A 14,125-nucleotide genomic window follows, 5' to 3' on the forward strand; every position below is an offset into this window, starting at 1 on the left:
CTAGTGTTTAAAGGGGTTCCTTTGTGAATTCGAATATTCAGTGCCAGCTGTCAATATTTTGGTTTTTTACCATCAAGATATTTGATACAAAAGGTTAATACATATTTAACTGTTCAGAGTGCTATTTAAACATGTTTAAATAGATAAGAGTGAAAAGGAAATAACATTCCCTGAGTGCCCACTATATGCCACAAGCTCTACTTACATATCTTGCTTAATCTTTACAATGCCTCGAGGTAGATTTTAATTCTCATTTTACAAACAAGTAAAATTAAGGCTCAGAGAGGTTGTATTACTTTCCTGAAGATACACAACTAATAAGTTTCACAGTTGGGATTTGAACCCAGGTCTGTGTGACTGCAAAGCCTGTGTTTTGTAGAAAATTCACCCTTTATATTTCATAAAATGTTAAGTTCAGCCCACAGTCACGTCACCATCTTTGTTTATGGGTTATTGGAGAAAGATATATGTTGGCCAAGCCCCTGTTCCACAGTGGGAAAATATGAGTAGAATGAATGAGGTAGGAGTCAGATACTTGCACAGTGTATTAATTGGGCTTCTGAGGGAATGTTTCCTCTTCAACAGCAGGGGGTACTGGAGAATCTTTTGAAATTGAACTCAGTCCTAGGGTCTGAATTTTTCCTATGATTAGTCACCTTCGAGTCAGTGATTTGCAACCATTTAAAGGTAAAAAAAAAACCCAGTGCCGTCCAGTCCATTCCGACTCATAGCGACCCTATAGGACAGAGTAGAACTGCCCCACCATTTAAAAGCCCTGGCTAGATCTTTTTAGAAAAGGATTCAAGGGGGAGAGTTAGCTAAGAAGCGAGGCAATGAGTTTCTATAGAAGGTAATGTGCAAAGGCAGGACTAGGAGCTGCTCTGAGACTATCAATATACTCAAAAGACAGCTGGGGAAAATAGTGAATGTTAAAGCAAGTGAAAGGTACATTTTTGGGTTAGCTTTTTTATGATCTAAGGAAAAAAAAAACAACTAAGGGATCTAATCTATACCTTGCTCCAGATCCAATGTTTTAATTTTGAGAAGGAAGATCCAGTGATTGAACTCACACAAGGAGATGGCCTGGGACATGCTAAAAGTCAGGCTGCAGTTTCCACTGTATGCAAGAAAACCAGAAAAATAAATGAAACTTGTAGAAAAAAACTTCAAGTTTTCTCCCATTTATAGCTCAGCCAGGGAGTCTCACCCTTCTGGAATTGGTTAGAACTGGACTGTCCAATACGGTAGCCACTAGCCACATGTGGCTACTGAGCACTTGAAATGTGGTTTGTCTGAACTGAGATATGCTGTGTGTGTAAAATACAGACTGGATTTCAAAGACTTAATAAGAAAAAAAGAATGTAAAATATCTTAATATTTTCCTATTGATTATATGTTGAAATGATAATATTTTGGATATATTGGACTAAATAAAATGTTGCTAAAAGTAATTTCACCTGTCTTTTTTTTTTACTTTTTCAATGGGGCTACTAGAAAATTTAAAATTACACATGTGGTTCACATTCTATTTCTATTGGACAGCGCTGGATTAGAGAATAGTCGGTATTCCCCAAAGTTTCCTTATGGAGGCAAGTGCTTTAGAATGCTAAATATGGGAAAGAAGATTCTTAGTGCTAGTATTCTAGTATTCAGAGTCTTCGTCAAGCTAAGAACAGTTTTTCCCCTTTCCCTTCCACATATAGTCAGATGGTACTGGGCTGGTCTTTTGACTATTAGAAAGTACGTATGTGGATCTCTCTTATGAGTCACTCACTGGAGTTTTTCAAACGCAAGCCTGTCACACATTAAGGCAGCAATTCTTTTACCTGTCTATCTAGTGAAAATGAGAGTCTTATTTTTAGATCCTGCTCTTCCTGCTATGGCATTTTACCAAATTGCCAAAGCAATGGCATAACCAATGTGACTATTCTTACATGGCATCAGTGAATACTAGCAAAGAAATGGGAATTGTGTGGGTTAAAAGAAATAAACATTATCAAATCCAGGACTTTTGACGCAAAAAGACCACCATATTCTAATAATAAGCTAGATTTTGTATTAATTGCTCATGCAAAGCTTACACAGAATGATTATTTATTTGACTGCCTGTATGAATCATCAGTTTGGGCTCTTTTTGTTCTCCACAAAGCACCAGGCCTAGCGTTGAGCTCATAGGTAATATAGATAAGGACACTTGCAGTATAGAAAAAGTTGGGCATTATAAATCAGGTTTGACTCACATGCAACTTTTTAGCTATATACGCTGCATGCAAAAATATATTTGCAAAACAATGATAAATTTCCTCCACTATTCCCAACTCACTCTCCAATAACACAGTGTGGGATTAGGGTTACAGTTTCTGGCCACTGAATACACAATTTTTCTATGTAAAGCTAACTGACATGCATGATGACAAATTTATAACCATGACCTCAGTAGTACTATTTCCTATGCTACTGATTTAAATTTTATCTGTAAGAATGAGAACTCATAAGTTCAAAGAAGCAGCATATTATTTAAGAAAATTAACATTTTATAAAGGAATGCTCATACATTAAAATACAACCCGAGCATTAATTTGGTTCAAAAATCAATGTTACCTGAGCACCCACTCCCATTAGCAAATCAAGCAATGGAATGTATTCTCTGAATTATTACAACTATACCCCGATATACTACTATAACTGAAGGTGACAAATGCAGTAGAAGTTTAATGTATTGGTGTTAGGGGTAAGGGAACATGTATACTATAAGCTATGTGTCACACGCAGCAAAATACTGTTTATCACTGTACTCACACTAAAAATGATTTAATCTGTAATAATCATACCCAGATGCACCTTGCAAGAAAGGCCTGGTGATCTACTTTTGCAAAACCAGCCACTGAAAACCCTCTGGGGCACAGTTCTACTCTGATACACACGGGTTGCCATGAATCAGAGTTGACTTGACCGCAACTGTTTTTGTTTTTAATCACATCTGAGACCACATATTAGGGTGCCTGATACAGAGATTTTATTATTCTTCAAAGTTATTAATAATCCTTCATCTTAACCAAAAGCCCCAATAAAGAAAATCAGAGAAATTAAAACAAAGGGTTTTTACACGCTACTCTGAGGATAATTCCCTCTTGAGGAAATTATCTTTCTGGTTTTGCTAAAGGTGTAGAAGACCATTAACGTCATGAGGCCAGTTACAGTAAATACTGATCTCTAAAATGTCATGGTCTCACATCCTATGCAGGTTTTTATAGATGTGATTTAGTACAAGTCACACATTTTAGGCACAGGAGCTGTGGTACCTACCACTGGGTAAAGCTTCTGGGTACCCATTGCCATTGAGTTGATTAGGACTCACAGCAGCCCCAGAACCACTGAAATTAGGCAAATGGCATGTTAATCCAAGGTGATGGTGAGGTTAGGGCCCCCAGACCAAAAACAGTTGGATATGGTACAACCACGAACCTGGGAGAATCTCAGAATTTGAACAGATAAAAACCAGGACGCACACAATTCAGGCAAGTGACACTGCCAGACTGCCCAAAACAAGTTCTTCAAAGGAGACTTCACAACTCATTTGCCCAATAGGCATAAATAAATCTCAGCTGATAAATTTTTTTGCAAGCCCCAACTGGGAGCCTGTTTAACTAGGAAACCGTACACTTAAATGACATTATCTTCTTTATAGTTACCATTCCAATTTCAGTGTCTGCAGTGCACACAGAGTCACACTGAAATTGTGCACTCTGAGAAATGACACTAAATTAGCTCCCAGGAAAATTACTTAATATTTATAAGTAATTTCCACTCTTTCTCTGGGGGATAGATTGAAACTTTCACTTTAACATTGGTTAGGAACATTTCCTTAGTTGCCTGGTTGTATATTTTAAGAAGACAAATCTATTGGCACTTGGGGAGGCTTAGAACATCAATCAACATTAAATAACACAGCTGAAGTTTTACTTTAATCGCAAATTCACAACTAGAGATTCATCTACATATCTTAGAAGCCTAGAAAAGACATTTAATTTTTTTTAACCAATCAGCAAAAATATGCACCACACTAGATTTTTTAATATTCATAATTTAGAATTTACCACATACAGTGTTTACAACTATACCCTTTACCTGCAAAATTACTACTCTTAAAACATTTCTTTCCAACACATTTGTATTTTTGAGGAGAACAATACCACCCCATTTAAAAATGTACTACTAAATTTTAATGTGTAATTATACCAGTGTCACCAAAAAAAAAAAAAAAAAAAACTTAAACAGAAAGAGGAAAAGAAGAGACATACCACTGTGTTGGATATGTAGTTGTTACCACAAATAATGACAACTCATGTCCTATACAGTGTACATATGCTCATTCCAGGTCTCAGTCATTGTCAGAACCATTTGGAGGTAAGAAAACCAATGCATCATTGAAAATATGCCCAAATGCCCTAAGACGGTATACCCCATACATCATCACATGCATCTGATTAGGGGTCAGTCCATTAAAAGTAACAGCCATATCTGAACAACAGCCTTCTACTACCTGCTGGGGTTGATTAGTCATTGCCTCTTTAATAAAAAGCCCAACAGATTTGGTATTAAATACATCTTTTCCTTCAGAATCTTCTGCATTTTCTGCAAACACTCCAGCATATTTCAGGCAGACTGCTAGCTGCTTATCTTCAGATAGCTTCCAAATCATCCCTCCCTGTTCAGGACACTTCTCAGGGATACCGAGAAGGCTGTTTAGTCTTTTCATGGATCCTATGCTTAAGACAATTCCTCCTTCCACACTCACATATTCAAGGTCTCCAGATTTTATAGTGTGGCCTAGGTAGAAGGGCTGTGATGGATCCTTTTTTAACAAAAAATACTTTAAGTTTTCAATAATGGCAAACGTAGTGGGGCGTGCAAGGAAGAACCAGTTGTATTGGTCTTTATATTTATCAAAAGCATATTCGTAAGCTTTTCTCATCATTATCCACATGTCATCTGTTTCCATATTAATTGATTCAAACACTTTAACATTTTCAGAACTGAAGAACTCTGCTTTGTCACAGTGTTTGGTCCAAGTCTCCTTCACTGCAGCCCAAAGACTCACATCTTTGGGTTTTACAAGGATGATACAGTACACCCGAAAGCTCTTACTGAGCTCCATGCGTTCATCATCTGAAATTTTCAAGATATCTTCTTTGTTAGGAGCTTGTAGGTGATGATGCTCATGGTGGTGCATTCTATTTTCATGACCAATCCTAACGTGGCCTAGCATAGTGATCAAGGCACAGAAAATGCTTCCGAGCATCATACCCTTCAAAAATGAACTGCTTTCAGAAAGCATTTTTCCTATAAAGAAGAAAAAGATCCTTAAAATATTTAAAGGAAAAAGATTAGTCATTTGATTTGGTATTCCTTATATACTTACATTTTGCTCTGGACATTAAAAAGGTTCCCAAGTTTGAAATCCAGTTAGTTGTACATAGTACCAATGACCCTAGGAATCTTTAGCTTCCAGTGGCATCTGATTACTGTTTGATGTAAACTGGAACTTTGAAGCAACTCCTTTATGGAGTACAATCTGCTGTGAGAAGGCTCTTTTTTTTTTTTGTACTTCATCTGTGGGGATTTAATTGTCCAAGTACTAAATCAAAGCATTAACTCTAGAAACCAATGTCACAGAAGTTGTCCGTTCATCGTTCTCTTTAAAGGAATTTCGTTTCACAAGCTTGCATTATGTTATTCAAATACCTTTGCAGATATAAATGGACCTTCACACCAAAACCTTAAGTCTAACAGATAAAGCCACCTACAAGTGGCAAATCACCAATGGTATCTGTGTTGACATTTCTATTCCCAGCCTAGTACTTTATTTAACTGATGGCTGCTGACCTTAGGTGTTTGGAGTACATCTAAATCAAGTATCTTGAGATTGATAGCATATATGCTAATATTTACACTTTTGTTCCTAAAACTAAATGGTTTCCAATACTGTACCTAATACGTATCTCAACTAACTGGTGTATTAAAAGCTTATGATGGGAATAGTTAAATTATTTCGATGAGAACTAAATCAATACAGACATATCTGGGGACCATTAACAAACATTTTATTTCCTGAAAAGGCATTTTCTTCTTCCAGTAAAAAAGGGAAACTCTACACTTTTACTTCAACTGGAAAAAGCCAAACCAAACCAAACCTGTTGCCATCGAGTTGATTCCAACTCATGGCGACCCTAGACGACAGAGTAGAACTGCCCCCATAGGATTTCCAAGGAATGCCTGGTAGATTTGAACTGCCTTTTGGGTAGCTCTTAACCACTACACCACCAGGGTTTCCAACTGAAAAAGCCAACATTAAATACAACCAGCATTTATGCTTGTAAAGGCTAGTATTTTCCCAATCACCCCTTCATCTTCACAAAGAATGTTTTATTGAGCTACTCAGGTTTTCTCTTTGTCTCTTAAAGTTCAAAGGGGCACTAGAAGCTATCTAATGCCTTTTATCTCATTTTACAAATAGGGAAACTAAGGTCCAGAGAGGTTAAGCAACTGACCCAAAGTCACGAAGTTAATGGTAGAAGTGGAACTAGACACCAGATCTCCTGACATCACTTTAATATTTTTCTCATTACATATCAATTTCTACGGTGCTTCTACCCATAGTATTGAGACTTTAACAAATGAATCACTTGTTTTCCTACAGACCAAAAAAAAAATATATATGTGTATATATACATATGGGGATCTGTTAACCATAATTGACATTTTACACCCAACATCATCATACTAAAAACTGGGGTGGGGGGAGAAGCAGGATGGTTGCACTGTATCACTCACGGCACTTGATCAATAAACAGCTCCAAGAAGGAAAAGAGAACAGGAAACAAGCTTTGCTTAATTAGAACTGTCAGGGGTGCTCTAAAATTAACGTATATAGGAATGTGGCATTTCACATTACACAATTTTCATTATTTCTGGCCAATATATTTCACATGTGTCTTTCAGCTCCATAATGGCAAATAACGTCAGAATTCTGCCTGATGGGTTATTACTCATGGCTGCAAAAATATTGAACAAACTCAAGAAGTCAGCAATTTTTAAATAAAACCATTCACACAAATTATTCTAAGGAGTAGACTTCTTTTTTTTTTTCCAATCAAGGCAGGCCAAAAAATGTAACACTGGAAACGCACATGATAGGATATTTGAAGAAGAGAGGGAAACTTAAAACAAACACAAATGAAGCACTATCATAGTGGTTGGGATGAATCTTTTTAGAAGGTGAAGGTGCTGGGGTGGAGTATCAAAAAGGGAGGAGGACGAAAGGGGAGAAGAGAAGTAAGGAGTAGGATACGGTCACCTCAAAACTCTCCATCTCCCCCACTGACTATTCCTCCAACAGCACCTGCCTTGGCGTCCCGCGTGGAGCATGCTGGGAGTGAGCAAGGGCTCAGGCCCTCCTCAGGGAAGAGGCAGGGTCAGAACATTCCGGGGTCCGCGGGGGTGGGGGCCGAGACCCCGGCACTCACCGGTGTCTACAACGCCTCAGGGGTGGGAAAGCGCAGCCGCGCACAGCTTTCCTCTCAGGTCCGCGCGCCACTTGGTAACGCTCCCAGTCAGGCTGCTCTAGCTGCAGGCGGAGTCCTCTCGTTGGTTTCACTAAAGGTGGGGAGGACCAAGAAGCGGAGGCCACGAAGGCGAAGACAGCGGGGCGGGGCAAACGGGCACTCGGCCCGGCTGAACCGCCCGCCCGCCCGCTCGCTCAGACCTCAGAAGGGCCCGCGCCTACGCTGCGCGCCTCTTTCTCTCAGTGCGCACGCAGCGCGCCTCTTTCTCCCCGCCCACCGCACGCTCTCCTGTACCCAATGGGACGCCTAGAGAGGCGTGCGTGCATCGGACCCGCCGACACCTCCCACCTCTTCTTCTTCCCGATGTGAAAACCGAGGGTGTTGTAGAGTCTGGTTCCTGGCGGCCGTACGTGGGATGTCTCAGTGGTTTCTGTAAGGTAGCTCTGCATCATTGCACCCTTATATTGGCAAAGAGGTATTCCACCCGAGTACTTTTGGACTGGGGCCCAAATGTCAGCCACTAAAATCATTGAATTATGAGGGTAAGAATTCGCTATGGTTACTGGGCTGGGATCCGAAGCAACGCTGCCTGGAATCCAATCCTATCTTCACCACTAGCTTTGATGTCCTCGGAAATTTACTTCACCTCTCAACGCTTCAGTGCCCTCTTTTCTAAAATACAGAAAATATCACAGTAATGCCTATCTTGTAGAAGATTAAATGAGACAGTGCATGTGACTCCCTTAGCAAAACACCAACCATAGAGTAAGAGTTCAACAAATGTTGGCTGTTATTATTGTTCACTCCTCAACAATAAATATATAGTGGAATTAAATGAGTTAGAGCTACAGATGAGGAACCAGGCCCAGAAAGGATAAGAAACCTAATATAGGTCACATAGCTGGGTAGAGGCAGAGGTGGAACTAGAATCCAGGTCTCCTAATTACAAGTGCAGAACTCCTTCCACTAAATATATGGTCTATCATAAAATTCTTTTTGTGGCAGAGAGGGGTTTTTGCAAAAAAGCACAAATCCCTAGAAATATTTTAAATGTCACTATGTTTCCTTCAAATAGCATTAACTGAATGATTTCTCTATGTTAGATACTGGTGTGGTGACTTCAGCTAGCGTTTCCAAAAACACATCTATCTTAGATGTTTTTGGGTCTATTAGCAATGACTATTCAGTCACAAAAAAATAGGCTCTGGGCAATTATCATGGCGGTGCTACCTTAAATTCTGGGGCTATGGTGGTAAACAAAATAAGTCCCCTGTAAAATATGGAACTGTCCGTCTAGCAGGGAAGAATGACATTAAACAATTTATTACAAATAATTGTAATAGTGATATATTCTCTGTTGTTGTTAGCTGCCGTTTTTTATTTATTGTGCTCTAAGTGAAAGTTTACAGTTCAAGTTAATTTCTCATACAAAAATTTATACACACATTGTTCTGTGACCCTAGTTGCTCTCCCTGTAATGTGACATGTCAGCTGCCTTTGACTCAGCCCCTGACTCTAAGGAATACAAAAGATGAATTTTTGAACTGGAAAGGAATTTAATACTGCAGAATATCTCTGTTATATTTTCTTAATTGATATATAGTCATTTTTAGATTGTCACAAATATAAATATATGTGTATACACGCACATATATATATAGTTAAGTGAAACAAGTTGCAGAATAATGTGTATAGTATGATTATACTTTGGTAACAACAAACAAATTTTTATATACATGCACATATGCTTGGTTTGTTTGAATGAGCAAGAGAGTATAGAACTATACCCAGCAGTATTGATCACATCCGGAGGTTGAGGTGAGTATGGTTAACTCTGTCATTATCCATCTTTGTATTGCATTGTTTCACTGCTTCTAACGAGCATTTATTACTTTTGAATTTGAAAAGCAGCAAATAAAGGAATTAAAAAAATTAAAGCAACAAAAAGAAAAAGAGGAAAAGATACCAATACCTTTTTAAAGAGAATAGAGAACTAGTTTTCCTTGCAAAAAAGGACCAAGGAAGGACAGATAGAAATTTCACTCAGATTTCAGAGACAATTATAAGGAGGCAATTTAAAACATTTCTTTTTTCTAGTACAGGAAGGTATACCAAACTGGAAGTACTGATACACAGTGCTCTGAAACAGAACAAATCATAAGATTTTCAACACCAGAAACACTGCTAATGAGAAATTGTTTAAGAACCCAGTTCTCTATTTAAAGCAGAATTTAAGTATACTTAACATTTGAAATGAAGTTAGAGATGATTGACTTTAGTTAGGTGATTTCATTTTTTAGACCTTTACATATTATAACCTTAATAAGTCATGCAATTAGTATCTACTAAAAATAAGAATGTTTACACTCAGCATATAAGTGGGCCCAGCAAACCCACTTCTAGTAATCGCTCCCACAGAAATTAAAACATCAGAATGTAAGGCTGAATATATAAGGAAAAATGCATTATTGTTTATAATAGCAAAAGTGGGAAACATTCATCAATAAGGAAATGGTTGAATTAATTATGGTACATCCATATAATGGAATATTAAACATTTAAAAACAAGATAGCTTATTTCACTAACCTGCACTAAACTTCACTAAACACACTAACCTGCACCTTTTATGGGGGTTTGCATTTGAATTTGGTTGCCTTCATGTACATAGCAGGCAAGGCAAGACTGCATTCAAAGCCGAAAACACTGCCTTTTTGGAAAAGCATTTCTGCCAATTCCATGCATTATGCAGCGTAGAGGTCATTAATTTCTAGTAATTGGAGATTCACTTGCGTGTAAGCACTCAAATTTTCAAAATTTGCCCTCAGGCCTTTGGGAAATTGACGTGACTTTCTGCAACAGTTCACTGGAATAATATTGAAGAAAATCTAAGGTGGATTGTTTTCTGCATAACATCTTTTTGGAGGGTTAAAAATATCTTCTGTGAATGAAGTACCTCTGTGTAACTCTTCTGCCCAGAGTTTCTCAACTGTTCATGTGCAATAAACAAATTCCCTGGTCTGAGCAAATTCATTATTGTTTCAGCTTGAGGATAGTTTGGTCTCTAAATGAATCTCAGTTTGTGTTTTCAGGCATATTCATGCTTGGAATCTTATGTCAAAAATATTTTTCTACTTAAAAATATCTGAGAGTTTTTTTTTTTTAAATGAACAAACCCATTTGCCCTCCAACAAAATGTTTACAGTATGTCATATCAGGCACTGTACTAGGTATTGTTTCTTTTAAAAACTTTTTTATTATGGAGAATTTCAAACTTACACAGAAGTAGAGAGAAAAGTATAATGAAATCACATGTACTTTTCACGAACCTTGAACAATCATCACCTCAAAGCCAATCTTGTCACATCTATACGTCTTCCACTTCCCTTTCTTCTAGATTATTGTAAAGCTCCTTCTGTCGTAAACATGTCAATATGGATCTCTAAGAGATAAGAATTTCTAAAAATCCACAATACCACTATCATATCTGAAAATTAATAATTCCTTAATATAATCAAATATCTAGAGTGTTCGAATTACCAACAATATCACAATTTTTTTATAGTCTAAATCAGACTCCAAATAAAATCTCTACAATGTGATTGGTTTTTGTGTCTCTTACGTCTCTTTTTAGTCTAGGTTCTCTCTTACTTTCTTTTCTTCTCTTGACATTTCTTTGTTGAAGCAATCTGATTGTTCTTGTAGATTTACCCACAGTCTGGTGCTGATTACCTCATCCTGGTTCTTTTAATATGTTTCTCTGTCCTTTGTATTCCCTGTGGACTGGTAGTTTGCCACATTTAGTAAATAAAAATACAGGATACCCAGTTAAAATTAAATTTGAGATAAACAAGGAATAATTTTTAGTATAAATATGTCCCGGATGTATTGCATGAGACATACTAACTATTGCATGTGACATGCTTACGCTAAAAAATTATTCCTTGTTTATCTGAAATTCAGATTGAACTGGATGTCCTGTATTTTATATGGCAACCCTAACCCTAATCAAAAGGCTTGGTTAGAATCAGGTTCATTTTCTTTTCCGGGAAAAACTGCTTCATAGGTGGTTCTGTGTGCTTCCCTCAGGAGCCACATACTGTCTGGTTGTCTCTCCCTGTGATGCTCGCTGCCACTGATGGCCAGTGCCTGTGGTATTAATTCAACAGGGTTGCAATATGTGGTCTTGTAATTTTTAAGGCATTTTTTTTTTTACCGTGGTAGCAGTGTACATATAGGTCCCTGGGTGGTACTAATGGTTTGCTCTTGGCTACTAATGGCTGCTAACCAAAGGGTCAGCAGTTCGAATCTGCCAGGCGCTCCTTGGAAACTCTATGGAGCAGTTCTACTCTGTCCTATAAGGGTCGCTATGAGTCAAAATTGACTCGATGGCACTGGGTTTGGTTTTTTTTTTTTTACTAACTGAAAGGTTGGTGGTTCAAATCCACCCAGTGGCTCTGGGGAAGAAAAGCCTGGTGATCTGCTTCGGTAAGATTAAATCCAACCTACTGCCGTTGAGTCGATTCTGACCCATAGTGACCCTATTTGACAGAGTAGAACTGCCCCGTAGGGTTTCCAAGGAGTGCCTGGTGGATTTGAACTGCTGACTTTTTGGTTAGCAGCTGAGCTCTTAACCACTACACCACCAGGGCTCCTGCAACCATTATGGAGACATATTTTTAAGAGGAAGTTTAGTGTAGTGATTAAGAGTTTAGGCTCTGGCGTAAGACAAACTTGGTTTTGAGCTCTGACTCTGCCACTTTTGAGCTCTGTGACCTGAGCAAGTTAGCTCAGGTCTCTCTGTCTTAGCTTTCTCATCTGTAAAATGAAACTAATAATAATACCTATCTCACCATAGTGTTGTTGGGATTAACTGACTTAAGGTAGGTAGGAGGTTTAGCAAAGTACCCAGCACACAGTAGGTGCTCAGTAAGAGCTAGCTATTATATCTAATGAGACTCTGAAATAATCATGGCCTTTCAAATTCAAGATTAACTTAAAATCCCTCATTCAATAATTAAATAACATTTTCACATTATTGATAAAAATAATGATAAAGACTTATTGAATGAACAGCTTCTCATATTTGTCCAGTGCTTTACAGTTTACAAAGGCGTTTTTCTCTTGCATTCTTATTTGATCCTCATAGCAGCCTTTTAACTGGAAAGACTGCTTTTATTATACATATATATATTTACATCTAAAGAACCTTGCTTGGGCTTAGGAAGGGGCCTTGCTCAAGGTAACATAGCTAGTCAGTCACAGAATAGAGCAGTCCTAGCCTAAGGCTCTTTTTGCTGTTGTTTTTGCGACCTGTGGAGACCCCATGTCATATAGAATAGAACTGCTCCATAGGGTTTTCTTGGCTGTAATTTTATGCAAGCAGATTGCCAGGCCTGTTTCTTCCATGGGGCAACTGGGTGGGTTCAAACTGTCAATATTTTGGATACCAGCCAAGCGCAAACCATTTGTGCCACCGAAGGACCTTTCTAAGGCTCTTTTGATAGAGAGCATTAAGTGAGCAAAATTGTGTGGTCCTCTCTCCTTGCAACTCTTTATTTCAGTGGATTCAGTGACAACACTGTCCTGTTTTCTTTTTCACCTTTTCAAACTATACTTCCCTCTCTTCTTTGCCACCATCTTTGGTGTATCTTTCTCCTTTTCCCAAGTGCAGTGGTTCCCCAAGGTTCTATTCTTCGACCATTTTAATTGCTATATCCTTTACCTATGATATCTACTCAATAGATTCATCTACTCAAATATCTTCAACGATTACCTCTGGAAAGATAATTTCTAAATCTATATTTCTCATCCCTATAATGAAAAAGGAAGACTGAAGAAGAATTGACACATTCAAATTGTGGTGTTGGTGAAGAATATTGAATATACCATGGACTGCCAGAAGAATGAACAAATCTGTCTTGGAAGAAGTACAACGAGAATGCTCCTTAGAAGCAAGTATGGTGAGACTACGTCTCACATACTTTGGACATGTTATCAGGAGGGATCAGTCCCTGGAGAAGGACATCACACTTGGTAAAGTAGAGGGTCAGCAAAAAAAGAGGAATACCCTCAATGAGATGGATTGACACAGTGGCCGCAACAATGGGCTCAAGCATAACAACAATTGTGAGGATGATGCAGGACTGGGCAATATTTCGTTTTGTTGTACATAGGGTTGCTATGAGTCTGAACCAACTCGGCGGCACCTAACAACAACAATATCCCCTATACAGATACATATATATATATATCCTCATTTTGCAAACCCCAACGCTGTCTTGGTTTCCTCCTCCATGGCCTTTACACCCAATCAGTTGTAAAGTCCCATCAAGTCTCCCTTCACAGTGAGGTCTATATCCATCCCTTCTTTTCCACTCAAAGTGCCACCACTCTTTTAAGTCTCACACTACTTCTTCCCTGAATTAGTGTAATAAAATACATTTCCTCTCTCCCCATTTCCTGTCCCTCTCCCCTCTGTGTATGTAAAGCATCTAGCATAGTGATTGACTTACAACATTTTCTTTTTAAGGCTAGGAGAGGTCTTTGTGGTTGGTCAGTT

The 14,125-nt window shown here is 38.3% G+C and overlaps 1 protein-coding gene and 1 long non-coding RNA gene across 2 annotated transcripts in view; one reads left to right on the top strand and one right to left on the bottom strand.

Moving 5' to 3' along the window:
• Window positions 1-3,943: 3,943 nt before the first annotated feature.
• Window positions 3,944-7,778, bottom strand: C1GALT1C1 (C1GALT1 specific chaperone 1). The gene is made up of 2 exons (XM_003414764.4): window positions 7,527-7,778; window positions 3,944-5,343 (listed from the first exon to the last, which is right to left on the bottom strand). The coding sequence occupies exon 2, from the start codon at window positions 5,336-5,338 to the stop codon at window positions 4,382-4,384; it is 957 nt and encodes a 318-aa protein (XP_003414812.1). The 5' UTR covers window positions 5,339-5,343; window positions 7,527-7,778; the 3' UTR covers window positions 3,944-4,381.
• A 42-nt stretch (window positions 7,779-7,820) lies between these two features.
• Window positions 7,821-14,125, top strand: part of LOC111751863 (uncharacterized) — a 61,477-nt gene continuing 55,172 nt past the window's right edge. The window contains exon 1 of the long non-coding RNA XR_002786922.2: window positions 7,821-8,002. This is a non-coding gene — a long non-coding RNA (uncharacterized LOC111751863). The remainder of the gene's footprint in view (window positions 8,003-14,125) is intronic.

Source organism: Loxodonta africana, chromosome X, assembly GCF_030014295.1.
Source record: "Loxodonta africana isolate mLoxAfr1 chromosome X, mLoxAfr1.hap2, whole genome shotgun sequence".
Classification (NCBI taxonomy): Eukaryota; Metazoa; Chordata; class Mammalia; order Proboscidea; family Elephantidae; genus Loxodonta; species Loxodonta africana.

What these genes read in the sequence shown, in the direction of transcription:
- C1GALT1C1 (XM_003414764.4), bottom strand. Translation starts at nt 5,338, where the DNA reads ATGCTTTCTGAAAGCAGTTCATTTTTGAAGGGTATGATGCTCGGAAGC.